The 21381-nt window shown below is 44.3% G+C and overlaps 1 protein-coding gene across 1 annotated transcript in view; it reads left to right on the forward strand.

Annotated features, from left to right (window-relative positions):
* Window positions 1-849: 849 nt before the first annotated feature.
* The window catches only part of NHSL1 (NHS like 1), a 190265-nt gene continuing 169733 nt past the window's right edge, over window positions 850-21381 (forward strand). The window contains exon 1 of the mRNA XM_086632038.1: window positions 850-1207. Coding sequence (XP_086488164.1) covers window positions 850-1207 — 358 coding nt within the window. The remainder of the gene's footprint in view (window positions 1208-21381) is intronic.

Genomic DNA, 21381 nt, shown 5'->3' on the forward strand with positions numbered 1-21381 from the left:
TACCTCGGCTGTGGGCTGGCCGGGAAGGGCGAGGCTTTGGCAGAGGCTCCAGTTCAGGGAGCCACAGGTAGGCGGCGGTCTCTTTTTCTTCTCCCAGGTTGTGGAGGTGGTTTGTTTGGTTTTTTTTTTTTTTTCCTTCTACCCTCCCCTCCCTCCTCCTCTCTTTCCAGCTCTCGCTTTCCGGGTTGGGAGTTTGGTGCGTTCAGAAAAGTGCCTGCAACGGCGCGGGGCTCCCCAGGTGGGGCTGCTCCGGGCTTTTCTCCCCCTCCTCTTCCTCCCTCTCTCTCTCTCCGGCTGTCTTTCCTCCTTTGTGGCCCCATCCAGGGCGCCTCAGCCCCCCCCTTCCACGCTTCCTCCCCCCGCCATCTCCACTTCGGGGAGAGAAAGCCGGGCTTTTTCCTGTCTCCCGGCCGCAGGGAAGCGCCGTGCCGCTGCGGGCTCTCCCCGCGCCCGCCGTGCGGCGGTGCTGCGGCGGCGGCCGCCCCGCTCCGCTCCCCTCCCGTCCCCTCCTCTCCCTTCCCCTCCCCTCCCCTCCCTCCTCCCGGGGCCGCTCCCGCCTCCGGGGGCCGCTCCTGCACATGGGCGCCGCGCGGGGCTCCCCCTCCGCCGAAGCGGCGGTAGCGGCGGCTTCTGCTCCGCGGCCCCGGAGCGCGTAGCCCGAGCGCCCTCCCGCCCCGGTTCATTTGTTGTTGTTGTTGTTCTCCCTCCCTCCTTCCTTCCCTCTCTCTCCTGTTTCTGAACTTTTGTCACCGCGGCCGCTGCGCGGATGAAGACTTTTTGCGCCGGGGACGCCTAGTTTCTTGCCCCGCCGCCACCGTGCCCTGCGCTGCCCTCCTTCCCCCGGCCGCGATGCCGTTCCCGCTGCGGACCCTGGAGCCGCTGAAGCTGTGCAGGTTGGAGGAGGCCGGCGGGGACGGCGCGGAACGGGGCGGCCCGGCGCCGGGCGACCACGCCGGGGCGGCGGAGGGGGGCGGCGGGCGCCGCCGCGGCGCGGTGCCGCTCTTCGGGGCGCTGGAGCAGGTCAGCTCGTACGCGCTGGTGTCGCTGCTGATGCAGCTCTCCGACCTCTCCCGCTGCGCCGGCGACATCTTCGGCGGGATCCTCAGCGAGGCGGATTCCCTCTGCCACCGCAACGCCCGGCTCCAGCGCCGCCTCGGCGCCCTGGAAGCGCTCCTCGCCCGCCTCGACCACCGCAAAGTCAAGATCCGTGAGTGCGACCTTTTCCCCGCCGCTGCGAGCCCGGGACGGTGGCGGGGCGGTTCGGCTCGGTGCGGGGGGGACCGGCCGGCGGGCGTCCGCCCGGTGGCGGGGCGGTTTGCGCGGCAGGGTTCGCGTTATTTATTTATTTGTTTAAAAAAGAAAAGAAAGAGGGAAACTTAAGCATCCCCCCCGCCCCCCCGCCCCCGCTTTTCCCGAGTTCAGGTGGCGGGGGCGCTCCCGGTGTCCCGCCGGTGCCCGCCGGCTGCTGCTCGTCCCTCTCCCGGTGACTCCCGGCGGCTCCGGCGCTGGCTGCCGCCCGGGCAGGGAGGTGGCAGCGTGCGGGGCCGGTGGCTGCTGGTGTTTTCTGTCCGACAGAAACCTAATTCGGGGGGCAGAGGGTGTCTGCGGTGGGGCGGAGGGGAGCGGGCTGGCTGTCAGCGCTGCCGGCGCGGGGAGGTTTTTAGCTGGGAGATGGCGCGGTGATCCCGAGGGAGGGCTGGGTAGGTTGGTTTGTGTGTTTATACTGGGTTTGCGCTAGACTTGGGATCAGCCGGGCTTCTGACAGTTCAGCCCACACGCCTGATTAATTCTTTTGTATGTGCCTGGGAAGACCTCAGTAAATAGAAACCTGGAGGTGCTTTGCAGCTGGTTTTGTATCTCTCGGTTCTCTTGAGCTTCTGTTCTGTGTTCCCAAGTTTGTATTTCCAGCTTCATAAGCGGCAAGATCGAGATTCGGCCTCGGGTTCCTAAGTAGTGGCAGTAGAGGGAGGTTCTTGTTAAGTTTTTTTCTGAGCCCGTGAAGTGGCCCTGGGAAGCGACTAACTGTACAGATACACAGGGCTATAGAAAAAGTTTTTTTCTGAGCTTGGTCCAACTTTGAAGAAAGGATCCCGTAAAAATTCTGCCTCCTACATGAAGTTTCATTTGTGGGTGTCCTAGCTCCCCACAGAGTAAGCGAAAAAACGGCTTGCAACATCAGCTTAGTTTTGTCAGTGCATCGGGAACGTTCAGGAATCCAAAGAACTGCGTTGCAACTTCGGTGGCTATGGAAGGTGTAAGCCCAGCCTAAACGAGATTGCTGCTCCGAGACCACTGATAGTTTTCTTTTAAATGGCATGTTTATGATCAAAAGTGGTGAGAAAGGCCTTTTGCAGATAAGATTCAAAGAGTATGAACCGGGTGTGGGGAACTTGCCTATTTCTTTGCAGAGTTAGTCCTTACGGTGTACCTCAGTGTATGGTTCCTCCAAAGGAGGAAGCCATCATCACCCTTACCAAAGGGCTATTTCTGTGGTTTGTAAGTGTTAGGCTAAAGTGTTGTGTTAACCAGTTGGACTTTTTTGGTGCTTTGTAACTGCCTGACAGACTTAAGGAGATTTTTCTTCCTCACCAAGACAGGTATATCCTTTTCTGCCAGTATAGTTACGTTAGTTTGGCATGGCGTGGTGCAGTCAGGCTTGAAATGAGAATGGTTTATTACTGAGGATACCTGCAGCACAGTGGTATATTAATTGATGCCTTGACAGGAAGCAGTATTTATTTATCTCTGTTTTAATTAGGGACCAGGTTATTACCGTGCACTGATGCAACACATCTAAAGGGAAGGGTGAAATGAGGCTAGTGCTGCACTGTGCAAACCCTGAAATTTTACATGTGTCAGACGTTTAGTTATTTTATTCTCTCTTGGTCATTGCTTTGTATATTTACTGCTTTATTTTTTTAATTTTATTATTACAACTCAGTTCTTTGAGCTAAGCCTGTTATTGTTTTTAATTTGATGACCTTTGCCCTTGTCACTGCAATTCCCCAAACTGGACACAGTTCTTATGTTTGACTTTCTCCATTTGGTTTTAAATTCTTTTGTAAGTGGCGTCTCTGCTGTCAAATTTAATTTTGCTACTTAACTGCATTGCTGCTGCTAATACTTGCTTTTCAAAGATCTTATTTATTATAAGTCAGTGAGACTGAATGATGTTTTCTTTCTAATGCATTTTTTTTTTCATTGTATTAAATACAGCCTTCTTGTAGAGAAAGATTATTTGCCTGTTGGTCGCAAGGAATTGATGTGTAGGCTAAGCATGTTGATGTGAAGTTGCACATAAAAGAATTGACATGTCTTTATGTGCTTTCTACGTGTTGTCATCTGGCTGAGGAGGTCGGGTGGGATGATCAGTTGTAGTTAACATCATGACCATCTCTATAATGCAAGCTGTCAAGGCTTGTCTAAAGTTTAACCCTGTTGCTGGCGTTAAAGGGAAATATCTGCAAAACAAAGAGAATGGTTTAATAATGCTGGCTTTGTTTGGGAACAATGTCAAGGGGGATTTTTCCTTCCCATTTTTGAAGATACAGAAGCTTCATGGAGAAAACTGTTTGCTGGTGTGGGAGTGTAAAAACAACAAGAATTGTAAACAAATTTAATTGCTTTCCCATTTGCTAGATTCTTATTGCTTGTAAACCTTTTCTTGTGGGGAAGAATTTTGTAAAGTACTGTATCTCTTGCGGCGCACAGGCAGATGCAGTATGATGTTGTATCAGCTGACTTAAGTATTCTGCTCTGGCTTTCGGGATGAGGGGACTGGACATTGTACACCTGCTTTTCAAATCATGGGTAATTTCTGCTTGAATAAATGGCTGTTGTTCTCTTTGTGGGCCCCAGACAATAATTTCCTCTTGGGACTGAAGGTCCCAGGGTGACTTTTGTGATGCCAGCATGATCTTATATGGGAAGGATCAGAAGAGGACTAGCAAACTTCAAATCTGGGTCACAACCACTTCTTGGGAAGTAGCTACAGACTGGCAGCTGGTATCAGATACTCTAGATATGTGCCTGGTGCTTGGGAAAGCACGTACTTTGACATTGTGAGAGGTTTTTCTTCTGTGTGCTATCATCGTTTTGTTTCAAAGTAAAGTTTCCATGTAGTATCCTTCAGAGAACAGGGATCCATTAGTCTTTGTTCCTCACTGAGCATGGGTGGGGGTGTGAGGGAGGGAAAGCAGGCAGAACAAAGCTCTTTGTCTTCAGTTAGTCATTCTTTACAGCCATGGACTGTGCTTACTTGTCTGGCTGTACGGTGTGTCCATGTGTCTGTAGGTTCCGTATGCTCCTAGATGTACGTATTGGAGTATTAGTAGGTAAATGTGTCTGGAATGATCTTTGCTGTTTCTCTTCTGTCATACACTCTGGTATTCCGTAGCGAACGTGTCAGCTCAGGTACATCCATTCATTGCACCACAAGTGAAAGCACTTTCTGATGTGGCAAACCGGTCAGTGATGTGCTGCGTTGCAGTAGGTGCTACATCTTTGCAACCCTTACAAGGGGGACACTTCCTCATAGAATCATAGAATGGTTAGGGTTGGAAGGGACCTCAAAGATCATCTAGTTCCAACCCCCCTGCCATGGGCAGGGACACCCTCCACTACACCAGGTTGCCCAAAGCCTCATCCAACCTGGCCTTGAACACTTTCAGGGATGGGGCAGCCACAACTTCTCTGGGCAACCTGTTCCAGTGCCTGGTCATCTACCAAGAGTAGCTTGACTTCTGCCGTGCTCTTCAACTGGGAGGCCTGCTTTCCAAGGATTTTGTATTGGTGTGCCACACGCTCGGGGAGTTTAGTTTCACGTACTTCAGGGATACTGAAGGTACCTTTCAGTTGTACGCGATCTCAGTGATGGTTGCTTTTTCCAGGGTTCACCACTGACAGTGGGGTTCAGTGGAATGTTTCTGCTCTCTCTGGTTTGGTTTGGCTAGCCTAAGCTTTCCATTTAGGGTGGTAGAGAGGCTTCAGGTTGCCCAGAGAAGTTGTGGCTGCCCCATCCCTGGAAGTGTTCAAGGCCAGGTTGGATGAGGCTTTGGGCAACCTGGTGTAGTGGAGGGCGTGCCTGCCCATGGCAGGGGGGTTGGAACTAGATGATCTTTGAGGTCCCTTCCAACCCAAACCATTCTATGATTCTTTTAGTGTCTCGCAACTGAGAAACTTGTGCCTGACTGTATTTCAATACAAGGATATTGTTAAGGCAGTTTAGTAAAATGCTTTCCTGACACATATTTGAGCTTTGCATGATGAGCAGAGTGTTTAGCCATAAGAAGGGACATCAAAATACGATGAGACATGTACCTCTGGGGCCAATGACTGGTTTATAACTCGTGGTGGTGGGAGGTGGTTTATGGCTCAAGGTGGTTTATAAAATTCAAGTGCCATATGCAATACCCGTGACCTTAGTTTAACTGCACTAGCTAGGTCTAGAGAATTAATTAGATTCAGTACTTTTTTTTTTACAGTCTTTCATCAGGTTTTCATTAAGCTGATGCGCATTGCTGTTCTGCGTGGTGTTTCGTTGCATGTTTCCAGCATCCAGCTGCCATAATGTGGTTTACACCATCGAACTTGCCTAACAGCTTTTCATCTTCCAGGAGTGTGCATCTGTAGCTATGACCTGGCATTAGGTGATGTACTTTTCATCACTTTCGGTTCTTAACCATCAGGGTGGGTGAGGACAAGTGCCTCTTTGAAGTGATCAGAGCTCATCAAAAGGCATATGATGGCAGCAGAGAAATCTTGTGTGAATTACAAGGCCAGCTCTTGGGAAACGCTGCGAGGCCTTCGACAGTCATTGTTTTTACAGGGCGTGAAGAAGGACATTTTCTCCATTAATGTTTGTCTTCTACTCTCTGCAGATACTTCTGCAAAAAATCATACTGCTGTTCTTTCTGTGAATCCTGATGATTCAACAAAGGCTGTCCCTTCCATCTTCTGTGCTATTTATTTTTAGTCTTTCTGAAGTGAGAGAAAGGCTGGGGAGGTTAACCTAATGACAACTTCTGGTTCGGTTTCTCCAGTAGTAGAATGGGGTTTGGCCAGTCATACCTCCTATTCTAACAAGAAGAAGCTGATCCTGTGGGAGGGAGGAAATGCTACCTCCTAATTAGCCTTGTTGTTGTTGTTTAAAATCCTTCAGTGTTTGGTTTTAAAGGCACGGCATCATCATTTGATGTTTATGCAGAACGCGTATACATATGTATGTGTTTTTTTTTTTTTCCAGTTTAAGCGCTTTAATGAAAGAGAGCTGGGGGGGTGGGGAGTATGGCTTTCTGTTCGCCTGCATGATGTAAGGACAATCCAGTTTACACTTCATCTCCTGCTATTTTGTTTAGTAAGTATTTTCCACTCTTTGTGTGTAAGGCAGTACTGGAGCACGTTTCCTGCTTTAGCCGAACAGGAAGCTTTATTCAGCTTATTCCTAGGGAAACCCCTCCTCCATCCCTAGCCACCAAAAGTGAGCATTATTTGAGACGGTGTCAGCAGCAGGCAGGAGATGAACGGGCTGGCTGACTTTCTGGGCTTTCTCTAGCTTCTGGTGTAAGGAAAGAGGGTACAAGGTATCCGTCATCTTGTAATAACAAGAAGAAACCTTCATTAGAAAAAGGTTTAGAAAAAAACCCCAAACCAATGAAAACACAACCCCCGACAAAAAAAATAACCCAACCAACCACCAAACCCATGGTATGCTGTTGAGGAAGCTTTGGTGAGAAAGGACTGACTTTCAGGGGAAAAATTCTGTTCTAACAGTATTTGGGAGCTATGGTGCTCTACAGATGCCTCAATGGTACTTGTCTTCTCTCTGTTGATGTATAATGTGAAGATTCAGCAGCAAAGTTCAAACCATGTTAAGCAGTTAATTGCTAAGCTCCCCTAGGTAAAAAAAAAAAAAAACAAACTGTTTTCTTTTTTACCCTGTTGTAATTATTCAGGTTGCTGCTCAGAAGCAATATAACTCTTGTTTTATTTAGCTAGTGCAAGACTAATTATCTGTGGAGATTCAACCTGATCCAAAGGAGATTTCGTTTGAAATAAGCAGGAAGAAAGTCTTGAGTTAGAAAAAGATTTCCCATGGGGATGGTGGGCCAAGTCGCTGTCCTGCTGAGTGGCAAAGCTCCAGCTGAATTCAGTTTGATGAAGGTTTGGCTTGCTGTTTTGAAAACAGTTGACGTTCTTTGGCTGAAATTTAGAGCTGCTTTGTACATTGCTCAGAACCTATTATACACCACCTATGAACATTTATTTCCGTAGATCTTATGATTGGCTTGATCATTCAGGAAAACAGTGTTTAGGAGGGGTGGTTAATGAATTAAACATACTTGTATTTGGTTGTTTTTAATTAGGATCTATTTTGAAGGTTCTAGATATTTTAGGATACAATAAAACATCCTCAGAAGTTCTCTTCCTATTAGTATTGGCATGGTCTCAGCTTGGTTGAGCGCAAGCTAGTAATCTTGGTCTTGTGGGCTTCTCTCCTAAGCTGCTAATGTGAAGTTCCTGCAGAAGAGGCATTTTTGGGGTGAACCTATTAACAAACATAAAACAACACCGTGGAAAGCCACTGAAATTCCTCAAAAACCTCTGTCCGGGAATTTAAACCAGCCTTTAACGAGTGGGGAGTCAGATGAGGCTTTCAAGGGGGGTGGGGAGCAGGTTAGCCCACGTGTGCTTAGTGATCCCTGCACCTTCCTCCGAAGCGTTTGGTGCCGGCTGCCATCAGCCACGGGATACTGTGCTTAACGTTGCCGAGGCCAGATTCACTATGGAAATTCCTGGCGTTTTTCCATGTTTCTGGGTGAAGGAGGTGCAATTTCCCTTTCCTCATCTTTCTTTTTTTTTCCCCCCCTGCATGTTCAAATAAATGATGTGATAAATGAGGGCATGTGCTTTGGTTCCTGTTATCGGCTTCCTGTTGTCACCACAAACAGGAAAGGAGATTGCCAAGCCTTCAATGTGCATTTTTTAATTCCTTCTATTTCTCAATTATGTAAAGTCCTGGTTTCTTTCGTAGCCATAAACTAGCTATCAGCAGGCGAGATCAAAGCTGTCCACCCTAACAGTTAACAAGATCAATTAAACATGGTAATTACATGTTGTTCTCAGCTGTAGGTTTGCTAGGAAGCCTGCTGGTTGGATGGCAGTCTCCGGAGAGCCTGGATGACATGCCACTTCAGAGACTAGAAAAAATGTCTTTCTACCTGTGGGTTAAGCACAGATGAACGTGGGTGGACTTTGGAAGTTGTTTGGAGTTATATCCTACCGTGTTTTAGTTGGGCAGGGCTTCTTCTGGCTTCAGGCTGTCGTGTTTGGTTTTTTTTTTTTTTCCCTTGTCATTTGTGAATTATGGTGTTTTCTTTTAGGTCGGTTTTATTTATTTGCTTATTGGCCTCTTGTCCTTTAATCAGCATTGTACCTATGAGATTTTGTTGCCGTTTGAGAATTATGATTAGCTGGAATATGAATGTTGAAGGTCTTACTGAATGCGGTTGAGCTGACGTCACGGTGCAGTCTGGAGGCAGGCAGAGCGCGCCAGTGCTGAGTAATTACTTTGCCATAACTCCTCTTGGTAATTTCCCTGTCGGAGCCACTAGTCTACATGCTTGTTAGGTTAAGGCCTGATTATTTTTTTTTTCCTTCCTCTACTTTTCCTTTCTTCCTTTTCTTTAGTAGTCTTGGCTCCCCACCCCAGGTGTGCGACAGTTTCGGTGTCTGCTCCGCACCTGACTACCCATGTTGTGTCTGATAAAACTGGCCTTGTGCATCTTCCCTTCCTCAAATACAGCACTCTCTCCATGCCTGGTAGTTGGTAGGATTTGGGAGGAAGGAGGTGAGGGCATGGGAGGCAGAGACAGGAAAGGGGAAATTTGATGGAGCTTCTGGCTTTCTCATGACAACCCCTTCTCACCCCTCAATTTCATACCCCTCTGTGTTAGCCTCAGCGTAAGGTCTTCCCGGCTGGGGTTGTGGCACAGGATAGCACCGTAGCAATAGTCTTAATCTTGCCCAAGTATGTCCCTTTGTTCATTTTTAACACTTCCCTTCCAAACGCAGAGGTGTCTGTTGCTCTGCTATGGGAGCGTAAATCAAGAGCAAACCCATTTACACCATTACGGTGGTGGAATTGAGAGCATCCAGGCATTGCTTGAAATAAAAAACCCTCAAAGGAATTCACTTTAATGTATATCTGTGGCTGAGTTCTTACAACTTTTGAACTTAAAGAACATTTTAATGTTCCAGTAGGTTTAAATTCCATAATCTACATGTAAGAAGCAGCTCTGTTTTAATCTGAAATTTAACATCTTGACAATCAGTAGATCTGTTAAGTTAGTTGATTGGATATTCCTTTTACTGTGTTCAGGCTGTAGTCTAAGTAAGCAAATTTTGATTAATCTAAGATTGTAATTTTTTAATTAACTTAGCTCCTGCTTTTCAGAGATTAGGACTATAACAGATGCCTCTGAAGTGGATTGGAACTATGGATGCTAGCTGAAGAATCGAGCCACTTAATTTTTCTACTAGCAATAAATATTCATGTAAAATGATAAAGTGGAGATTTCAAGCATATTGAGGAGTAGTGACAGTGGCTTTTTTTATTTTTTCTGATTGAATGGCCAAGTAGAAAATGAAAACAGGAGACTTCCTCAGAATATTCTAAATGCTAACGTATTGTACTTCAACGCTCTTCTTTCTCCTTGCTCCTCCTGTTTTGTTTTTTGCCTTTTAAGTCTTGAAATGCTGACTACAGAAGAGCTCTCATCAGCTTCTAAGTGGTAGGATAAATATTGCCACTCACTGGTTTACGTACATTCTGCTGTGTCTGGTTGTTGCGTTGATAAGCCTTCTCAACAGCATGGGTTTGAGTAAGACAGCAAGTTTGAGTCTTTCTCCTGGCAAACGGACATCTGTCTTCTGTTTTCTCTGTTGGTGAGTTTTGGTTTTGGAGACAGATGGAGTTTGCTTACGGGAAGCTCCGCAGGACCTGAGAGGGGTGCTTTGTGGGTTATCTCTAGTGGCACCTTTTGTTCCTGTTGTATGGGAGGGAAGAGCTCCCGAGTGAGCGGTGTTGGCTTTCCCTTCCTGTCTGATATCTAGTGGATGCAAAGTAACTGAATCCACTTGAGTGGCTTGGAAAAACAAATGATGTTTGGCTAATGCAGTATCTTCAGGTTTTAAGAAGAAACCCTCAAAATGTTGTTAGCTGCATTGTCTTTACAGGTACTTAAACCATTTTGAGTTAGAAAAAAGAAGCCAAATACCAGGAAATGGGAACGAGCTCTTACAAAACTGATCTAAAACGTTCCCTTTTTTGTTAGCTGTGGTACTTGATTTTCCATTTAGAAGAAAGATAGCACAAGCAAAGCTTAATTGATTACACAGCAAGATTCACCTTCCACCCCACTTACTGTGGGCATGATGCAAATAAAATCCAAGAAATTCTGGAAATAATCACTCTGTAAGATTAAGATACGTGTTAATGTATACATAAATAGTAATTCAGTGAAATATGTGGTTCTAGTCTCCTTTACACTGTTTTGATTTGTAGTGTTGGGAAGACAGAGGCCCCGTATTGTGAACTTTAACATTTTAAATAGGCGAAAGAGCTTAATAAGTTTGTTCTACATGGTAGTAGGAAGGAGAAAGAGAAGGAAAACAACATAATGTTCATAATAGGCCTTGGTGTGTTAGTTTAGATGCAGTTTTCTGAAACTTGTTCATGAAATTGTTTCGTTGTTCTATTAAGATAAAGACAGGTAGTTACTGTGTGGTTCCTCCTGCTAGATGTTTTTTTTTTCTTTTTTTTTTGTTATTGGTTTGTTGGTTTTTTTTTTAATAGCATGCATATGCGATAGAAGATCAAGAGTATTATAAGGCAGAAGCATATTTATCACAAAAAGTCGATTTGCACGGCTGAATGCATGCCGTAGGGAATGGGCATGGTAGGAAATAGAAGGGCGATAATGGGGGAACAGCTGGGTTTTGTACCAGTTGTGTTCGGGAGCTTGATGGAAGCCCAGATACGGGAAACTGGTGTAGCAACTGATCTCTGTGGGGCCAACACCCTTCCCTGTATCTCTGGCTGCTCCCCTGGCAGTGGGGAGTGTGTGCAGTCCTGTTGGGCAGGCTGGGGCAGCCCGAGCCCTGCGGGGAGCCGTCCGGCAGAGGCTGGGGGGAGGCCCTGGGCCCCCCCACCCCAGGCTGCAGCTGGGCTCGGCCCCGGTTGCGCAGTGTGTGCCGAAGTGGCTCTGCCTCCGTGCTTGCCAAAATCCTGGGTAGCATCGTGTAGGGTTTACCTCGTCCTGGGGAGGCAAGCGTGATCTTAACAAGGGTGGTTTAAATGTAAGTAGATTATTATAATTGATTTTGAAATTACAGTCGCAGTTATAATTAGGTGATAGCTATATTATAAAATATACAGAATTGTAATCTCTAATTGTGATCTTTACATTCAGGAAAAATAGGAAAGCTGGAGAAAATGAGGTGAGGGCGAGCCAGAGCCAGTTCTCTTGCCCTGCCTTGTCTTGGTGGCCGGCAGTAGGACAGGGCTGCCTTTCAGCAAGAAGTCCACTGCATGGAGAGGAGGGAGCCTGTGCTTGCTTATCCTGGAGGAAGGTGGAACTGTGGTGTTGGCCTTCTTGTGATCACAAATTTCCTTAAAACATTAGGAAGCACTTATTTAGCACAGCCACAATACAGATGTGAGTGTGGGGCTCTTTGCTCCAAGAGAGTCTAGTCCTAACAAGTCAAGCTAGAAGATGGCAATTTAGTTGTGTGGTTTGAAAAGATCTCTGTTGAAGAACCCAAAGTTTCACAATAGTTATGGGCCTTCTTGAGGTCTAGAGGAAGAGCAGGTAATTAGAAATCCACAAGATGTTTGCCTGAGGTGAAGAATACCACAAAAACAGAGCTCTTGGTGTTTTTTAGTTTGTCATGTTACAAAAGCCTCTGTTTGTTCTGTATCTGTTACAGAGACATTGTGTCTACTTGATGGTAACACAGACCAAAACCATCTGCAGTGCTTATTATCTTGCCTGCTCCCACTCATTGCTGAATTTGGCTTGAATTCTGCAATTTGTGATGACCCCTCTGCAGAGCGTGGTATCTAACATGGGAGGCAGTGCTCTTCGAGGCGTGTTGGTTTGACCCTGTGGCTCTAGCAGAGCGTGTTTTCCTCTCCCACCCCTTTTCCCAACGTGCAAAATACAGTAGCTTTTTCCTTGCAAACCATTTTGTTACTGTTAGTAACCTTGCTGACAAACTTTGAAACTTGCTGCAGTCTGGAAATAGCTACAGCTTGTAAACCAGTAGGATGAGGAGTAGCTCACGTAGCCCTGTACGTAGAGATAATGTGCTGCAGGTGAGCACATCAAATATTTAAATGATTTAAATGCATTGTGTAGTACAGCTGGTAGAAGAATGAATTAGGTCATGATAGACAAAAGCTTGTCTTCATCAGAACTCCTGTAGCTTGGCATGTTTGTGCTCCGTCGGTTTTATCCCTCGTCACCGTCTATACACATATGGTGTTTTTAATTTAGATTATTATTAGTGGCTTGCAAAAATAAACTACGAATAAACTTAATCCTGAAGACAGGAGAAAGCGTGGGTATATTTCTGATAAAAGTTTGAATTTACCAGGGAGAATCCCAGAATATCTGAGCATGGAACAGAAATACCGAATTGGAAAAGTAACGGACAGACAAAAGGCAGATCCCACCAAATAGCAGGTTTCAGTATGAACGCTGTAGCTGCACCCTGAAGTGACCAGACTGAAGGTCCTGCATGATCTCTGTTAGCACTAGAGCACAGTCTCCACTTCGGGTGTTATAAAAGATGCTCGAACTGTGTGCCGTTTGCTGTAGTACCTTCGTTTTTTATTTCTCCCCCACCTCAGTGGCCGTTGTTGAGGCTATAACTGTGTGATTTTGAATGGAATGAAACTTTTCAAGGAAAAGTTCTCGAGGCTGCTTGAGCAGTCACCAAGGATCATGTATTGAAACCTTGGCAGTTGAAAGGGTAAACGCTCTTTTTGTGGTCATTGAAATCACAGAATCCCAGAAATGCAATGGCACCTCCAGAGATCACCTAATCCAACTTCCAACTCGGAGTATACTCAGCTTGAGCTGGGGTGCTGTGAGCTGTGTCCAGTTGGGTTCTGAATGTCTCCAAGAATGGAGCATCCACAACCTACCTGGGCAACCTGTGCCAGTGTTTGACCACCCCTCACAGTAAAAAAGTTTTTCCTTACGTTTAAATGGAGTTTCTTGTGTTTCAGTTTGTGCTCATTGCCTCTTGTCAAAGCGTTATAAGCAGGAACACTAATGCACTCTTCTTACTGGAAGGTTGTCCAAGAGGGATGCTAATTTGTACCCAAGATGGACAACCCGATCAAGAAAGCTAGGGTACTCTGTGGCCTTAGGTAAATGACTTAGCACGTTTATCTGAAAAAAGGATGGATAAAGGGAGGTGTTAGTTAAGTAACAAAGCCAGCAGCCAAAAATCACATATTTATTTATTTGAGGACTTCTGACCTTGCAGTGATTCTTTGGAAGAGTTTTAGTACTCTTAACAAAAATACCTACTGCTTCTATTGAAAGGCGAGGTAAAAAACTTGATATCAGAGAGATGGAAACTATCTCTAGTGGAGATAGTGGAGGCTGTTCCCAGTGTCTCACCTTACAGATACTGTCAGCAGTGTCTGTTAGAGTGAAAAGCGTTCAGTGTTTGTGGGAAGAGTCCTGAGCAACCCTTCTACATGCTTAAGAATTTCAGCAGTGGCTTCTTTTTGAAATTCTGACAAAGATTCTTGGCTAGTTTTTTGGAAACTGTCTAGGATCTAGCTTACATTAATGCAATACTCTTTTTTTTTTTTTTTTTTTTTTCTCCTTATCGACAGGAGCTTTATTAAGCAGCTTAGAAAAGGCACCTTCTAGTTGTATTCTTCACCTTGCTTGGGACAAGCAAGTGAACTCCAAGGAGAATTACGGGAAACGCCTTTTTCAGCGTCCACAGCAGCAGTTCATCAAATAAAGTAGTCCCTCAGTATCCTGAGTTGCTGCTAATTAAGAGATTTTCCTGTCCTCCCCCTAAGTAAGCAGCCTTTTAGGCTGAGTTAATTGGCAGGACTTTATACACGTGATGGTGCTTTAAATGAAACTTGTGATTTAAAGGCTAAATAAAAGCTGTTGGAGAAAAATCACTTATTTTAAAATGGTTTTGTTAGACTCCAGCATTATCTGGTATTTTACATAAGCTATTACTTACACACAGGGATGGCAAGCTATTATTATACATTCTTTTTTTTTTTTTCTCCAATGAAAGTTCATAAACTCTCGTTAAAGTGTCCAAATTCACATGGAGGATGCCAAACTAGCATTCAATAAAGCTATATTTAAAGCTCTTGGCAGGACTTTTCCCATATGAAAGATGTTACATGTAAGCTCTCGGAATAAAACTTTTTAAAGTTTTGGGATGACAATTCTAAAGACTACCAGATCATCCTAAAATTAAGAGATTTAAATACTAGGTCACAGTTTTGTGTCAGAGTTCTCTTGCCTTACACCATCTTTGTATTGTACATGTAAATTGATTTTTTTTGTTACAGCACCTCTGGGAAATATCCATTGGATAAACTTGTAATCTCAGGTATTTGGCACCTCTATTGCTTTCTGCTGTGGAACCTCACAAATATGGGGTTCACTGAGACGTCTAGCCTTAAGTATTTCAGCATAATGAATGATTTATTTTTTTTCCCTGTTATGTTTCTAAGGAGAATAGTTACAGGCGGCGGAATACATCCTGTTTTCTCTGCTGCAGTGAAACCCTTGCTTTTTATTCTTAATGCCTACTATTTTTCTTCTTTGTTAAGGCTGCTCACGTCTGACCCAGGACTTCTTAAAGCCAAAGGCTAAGAGATGTGTTCCTTTGTTTTTTACCAGAGAGGAAAAGGTTGGGTTTTTTTAAACCAATTAGTTTTTCCCTGTGGTGTTTTCAATAAAACCTTGTGTGTATCTGTCTCAAAAAACCAAACCAAAACCCAAAAAAAACCCAACCACCAACCAACCAGCTCCCAAAACCCCCAACAAAAAAAACAAACCAAACCAAACAAAAAAACCCCAAAAGCCCCCACCAGATGAAAACAATTGATTGTCTTTGTCCAAACGGTAGATCGTGTGGCTATAGTCTCTTTTTGCCTGTTTCTTGTTTGTGTTTAAGGTCAAGAAGACATGGAAGGGTGAAAGTCTGCGTTGACTTACGAGTTACGTTTTCCACCATCAGTTTTGACCTTGAGTTGCTAAGTGTGAACTTGGAACAAAAGAGCTTTATAGAAGTGGTTGATGGATGGGTTGTAATATTGAAGTCTCCCTCCCCCATGCTCACATCCTCGGAGCTCCATCCCTAGTTAGACTGAAGCACTGTCTTTGTAGGGAAGAGCTTTTGCTTCAGGAGTTAAAAATGCTGAGGTTGGCACTTTCGGAGTGTGTTTATAATAGTGAACATGTCAGAGAGAGAGAAAAAGTGAAGAGTGTGTAGGTAAGTTTTGGCTGGTTTTTTTTTTTCTTCTTTTTTGGGGAGAGAGGGGGTTGTCCCCCAATGTTTCCTGATTAGGCAGTTGTTTTAGATCAATGTTTTGCCTGTCTTTTGCCTAGGAAATGCTATTATATTCCTTTTACCTTCTCTCTGCGAACAGCTTGCTTTGTGTGTGGATTGTCATATGTTTTTTAAATTATTCTTTTATAAAATCTCTTTTCGAACCCTATCCCCTTCCAGCTTTTCCTCATTGATTTCAGTAGCTCTAGCTATCACAGGTTTGTGTTTCTGCAAAATTGCTGAGATTAGCCCTTGTTCTTCACTGAAATGCTATAAAAACAGAAAGGGGGTTGTTTTGGGAGAAGAAAGATTTACCAGCAGTGGAAGAAGCAGCTGAAATGGTGGTAGAGCCAGGAATGCTCTGGAAGATGGATTTTGCAATATTGAAATCTGAAAACAGATTTCCTCCTAGAAAGGATCGCCCTTGAGTTTTTAATCAAGCTTTATTAATTTTTGGTAATGAACATGGTGTAAGAGCAGTAGTGGGGCGAGTGGTGCTATGTCAGCTGGCACTGTGGCTCCCAGCTGGGCTTCTGCCAGTGGTCTGGGGTGTCCCGAGATCAAAAAGTGGGAAAACATGGTTACCTGTGCTGTCATATCCAGTTGATGTCTCCTTTGCATTTAATTAATTAATTAATCTGTTTTGCTGTAAATGAAAGAGGTGTAAAGTGGTTACAAGAACAGATGGCACAAATGGAAAGGGATGGATTGAAAAGAAACAAAATTAGCATGAGGCAGGTGTCAGTCCCATTGAACTAATGAAGTTTTGCCCTCTGCAGCCATCTCACAGTCAAGGTAGATTCTCGTGTGTGTTATCTTACTGTTGCCAGTAGGGGTTTTATTTGTATATGAAAAAAACCCAAAAACCAACGCAGATGAAAGGGAAGGGTAAAAGTGTCACTTGTTTTGCTGTAGTGAATTTTAGGAAAAAAAAAAAAAGTAAAAAATCAAAAAGGTTAAAATGCTGTGGATGAGATCCTATGGTTTCCCTGCCCACGGAAGGGGGGTTGGAACTGGATGATCTTTGAGGTCCCTTCCAACCCAAACCATTCTGTGATTCTGTGATAATTTGTGGATGCAGAAGAATGTACTGATGCACAAAGAACTGGGAAACCTCTGTGTGAAAATACCACCACCATCAAAAAAAAAGATAAAATCCTTAAATGGAAGAGCAAAATCCCTTCTTTGAAGGCTGATGTTTCCAAGTGAGCCACAGTGTAGATTTGGCCATAGCTATAACTAAGAGATGTTCTCACTCATAGATGTCAAAAAAGCTTTGAGTATGACAGAATTCCCATTTTACAGTTAAGACAAAGTTCGGAAAGATGAAGTGGCACATCCAAGTAAGCTAGTGTCAGAGCCTGCATCTTGCTCCTGGTGAAAGAGGATATCCCAATGGATTAAGCTACTACTCTCCAATTCGTAGGCTGCACAAGCTCGATCTGGCTGGAATTGGCGTGCCTTCTGTTGAGCTTTGCTTTGATCACTTTGGCTTTGATGAATAGAGCATCTGTGGCCAAACCTATCCACCAGATATGAGAGGACAGAAGTAGGAGTGCCTGGTATTTTGCAGACTTGTGCTGATTGTGACGATTAAGACTAAGGTAATGATAAAGGAAAACGATTACATTATTCCCTGTAACATTCCGTAGACGTTTAAATACAAGGCATTGCTTTTCACCCCAGCATTATATGAAATCAGTATTTTTATTATCATTATAACATTTCATTTTGGTGCACGAGGAAAATTCACCACAAAAAGTGCCTTCTCTAATGATCAGTCTTGCAATGGTCCAAAGGTGTCTTGCATTTCTTGTTCACTTGCTTGGCTATATGCGTGCCCAGAGACACTCTCTGCAACACCGTGGTTCATGCTTGCTCCTTCAAATCCGGCTTGTGTGGGCAGCCTTCTCACTGCTCTGCTGGTTAATTCCTGGGCTGAAATCTTTCCTTTTGCTTCAACAATTCTGAAAAGCCTTCCTCAAAACCCCTACTTTGATTAATTCTAACTACCCTGTGCAAAGAAATCGAAAAATGCTTTTGCCACATAAATTGGCAAAGGATTGTAATGTACATATACATACCAAAATTATTTCATGAGGTATGTCTGTGGAAAGAGTCAAATGATTTTTGACTTTGGTTAAGTAAACTTCACAAAAGATGTGCATGTGACAACCCCAATGATTAATTGCTCTCAAATACTTATCCCACCTGAGTTATGTAATATGAATCTCTGAAGGATTCCCAGTAAAAAGTTTGTGAATGATAGATGCAAATGTCTGCAGTGGCTTTTGAAATGTTGGACGTGGAAAGTGCTAATGGGGAAAAAATATTTTACATTGCTCCCAAGATAAAGATAGGGTCTAGAATTTTTTAGGGCCTTGAGTTTAACTCCCACTGATTTAAAAATTTGAGGCGTTGCTATAAATTGTTCCTTATGCTTCTGGCAGAACGAAAGTTGAGTGTATTCAAAGAAATTAGATTAAGACTGAAAAGTGAAAAATATTAAACTGGAAGGTGTTTGCCTAATTCCAAGGGCTACATGTGAAAATCTGCTATAATACACTTCAGATTGTATGATAGGGTGCTATTTCTGAGTACCCCAATAAGGATATTTTTTTTGGCAGCAGGATGATTAAAGCTTTTTCTTGGTTACTTGGAGTCCAAAGGTTTTGGAGTGCTTTTGTTGGCAATCCGGAAATTGGAAATGGAGAAATGCTGAGCTGAATGTGTGGAAGTTTTCAGCGTGTATAGAAAATTAAAATTAAATTTCAAGGTTCATGATACCTGTAGTATTACCTGAAGATCATAGAAGAATCATAGAATCATAGAATGGCATAGGCTGGAAGGGACCTTAGAGATCATCTAATCCAACCTCCCTGTTATAGGCAGGGACGCCTCTCAACTAGACCAGGCTGCTCAAGGCTCCATCCAACCTGGCCTTGAACACCTCCAGGGAGGGGGCATCCACAACTTCTCTGGACAATTTATTCCAAAGTCTCACCACCCTCGTACTGAAGAGTTTCTTCCTAAGATCTAATCTAAATCTGTTTGCCTTCAACTTAAACCCATTTCCTCTTGTCCTGTCAGTGGTCACTCTTGTAAAAAGTCCCTCCCCAGCCTTCCTGTAGGTTCCCTTCAGGTATTGGAAGGCAGCTATTAGGTCCCCCTGAAGTCTTCTCTTTTCAAGGCTGAGAAGAAGTTAGGAGTTTTCTTTGGTTCTGGTTGAAAATGGAGGTTGCAAGGGTGTAGCGTTTCTGAGGTGGTTGGGGGCAGGAGGGGGTTACCTCTCGTACCGGAGCGCTGAGATCAGTGTTGACTTGGGAGCCCTGTGCCTGCTCTATGCCGGGGACGGGCAAAATGAACAGTTTCTTTACTCGGGGGTAAAGGAAATAGAGTAAAACATTTGTTGTGGTGAAGGAAAGCATGCCTGAACACACGCAAGTGTGAGATCTCCAATCCAGATAGGCAGACAGCCTGTGCTTATCTTGCCTGTGCTCTTCTCACTCACTACTAGCTCCGAAAAAGCTTTTAATGATGAGGCTGCTCACCTTACTCCATATACTCGCGTTACTCCGTATGGCATGCTCTGCCACGGTTGTGTTCCCTTGAGTTGGGCTCTCTCCCTCACTTGGCCAACTTCTTGAATGGTATCACGCCAACTGTGTTTTCGGTCTGGTGTACATGGCAGTGGTGGCTCTCAGGTCTTAATTACCTGTGCCCAGCTGTGGCAGGAGAAGCTTGGCCCTTGCATTCCATGTTGGTGGCAGCTCTGTGCTAGCTCACAGCAGTCCCCCTTGCTCTCCCTGCTCAAGAAGTGGCCCTCCAGACAGACTGGTCTAGTAAGCTACTGGTGGGACCACACCTGCTTCAGTTACAGACTGGTTTCTTCTGGGATGCTAGGAAGATCTTAGTGTTGGTGGAAATAAAGACAAAATCAGACCTAATCTCTTTGTGCTCAGCTGACTAACGTGGCCGGTATTAAGCGCAGCTGGTTGATTTGCTGGTATTCTGTTTTCTTTAGAAACAGAATACCAGCAAACTTTACTGGAGTAGGAATTTTTATTGGGGTAGGTATTCTGTTTGCAGTGAGGGCCACAGCACAGACCTTGAGATACTGGAATGCTATAGTAATGGGGCTTGAATAATTATTAAAAACTAAGAGAATTTTTGCCAGTGTAAGATTGTAATGCAGCATTTTTGTGTGTTTTGGTGTTTTTAAGGATGCCCACATCTGCAGTCCATCATGCTAGGCAGTGCTGCCCTTTCTGTTGCAGGGGAAGATGGAGCTTTTGAAATCCTTCAGCTGGTGACCAGTAGCTTCTTGCTGTAGTGTTTTACTTGGTCCATATCAGAACCTGGGTAGTTGAAGATGTCCCTGCCCGTGGCAGGAGAGAGTTGGACTAGGTGATCTTTGGAGATCCCTTCCAACCCAAACTATTGTATGATTCTGTGGTTAGATATGCAGCAGAGTACCAAGAAGTGAGGAGGGAAATGCACCATCATTGAAGCCGTGAAGCAGTAGTGGTTCCACTGGCTTTGAGCTCTAAGTCCCAATGTTATAACAGATTTAGATTTCAGGGAGGCAAATGTCGTACAGAACTGGAGTTTATAAAGCTCTGAAAAATCACGTGTGTGGTGGTTTTTTTTTTATGCTGAGGAAAGACACATTAGTCCACACTTGAATTCATTTAAAAAGTCATCTACTTTTTGCTCTTCTGTCTTGGTGTGCATGTTCACAGAAAAAAAAGAAGCAACGACCTGAAGAAAGTGCTCCCGTGACTCCACAGAAGGATAGGCAAAATCCCTGCCTGGCATGGAGGTGGCATGGGACAGGCGTGGGGCACCTTGCAGCTCCTGGTGAGCAAATGTGGGGAATGAGTTGAGCAAGCGTGGCCAAACGCTGCCATTTGGGGCTGCTGCCAGTTGGCGTGAGTTAGAGCAGCCCCTGGTTTTGGTGGCACTGGAGAGAAAAACATCAGCTGGGAGCCAGCTCTGGTACTTTGTTGGCCGGCCCTCCGTCGCTTTATGACCACTCGGTGTTGGCAGAACCTCTTCCCACCTCTTCAGTGCCAGCGGCAACATTTTAAAGAAAGTATCTGATTCCAAAATAAATGCGCACGTGCAGATTTGCTGAGAATTAACACAAAGTGTGAAATGAAAACAGATTTAGTTATTTTGGTGTAAGTTGGCATGTAGTTCAACTCTCTGTAACCACTCCCAAGGGATACAATAAATACTGAAGTCTTTAAATATAAGGCTTCATATTTTCTTTAATAAATGATTTCGAGTAAAGTGAACTGGACTATTGTTAACTCTGTTGGCGGTTAATAGTATGTGTATATTTTCAGGATTTTTGTTCAGCTTATGGGTTGATCGTCTACTGTTGAGAGGAAAAAATAAATCAGTGTCTGTTTATAAATGCATTAATCTAAACCAGATTTTTTATTTATTAAATACCATTAGATAGTTGTTTATTGTCTTAACTTCACCACTGTAGATCTGATCTTATTAGGGTGGTTTTTTTTAAAAATAAAACCCACAAACACACACCACCAAAACTTTTCCTACTCTCCTCAGTCTTTAAAATAAAGCACACTGTACTCTCTCCAACGCCTGCCTCCCTCAAAAGGAAATAGTTAAACCATTATTTTTAGCTCAAAAGTAATTCAGAAATTACAGGTTGAGTTTTATTAACCTCTTTCTCAGCCTCTTACTATCTATAAGCATGTGTGGCCTGTTCTCCTAGACAGAGTCATTCGTGTTATTGCC

Source organism: Tauraco erythrolophus, chromosome 2, assembly GCF_009769465.1.
Source record: "Tauraco erythrolophus isolate bTauEry1 chromosome 2, bTauEry1.pri, whole genome shotgun sequence".
In the NCBI taxonomy this organism is placed as follows: domain Eukaryota; kingdom Metazoa; phylum Chordata; class Aves; order Musophagiformes; family Musophagidae; genus Tauraco; species Tauraco erythrolophus.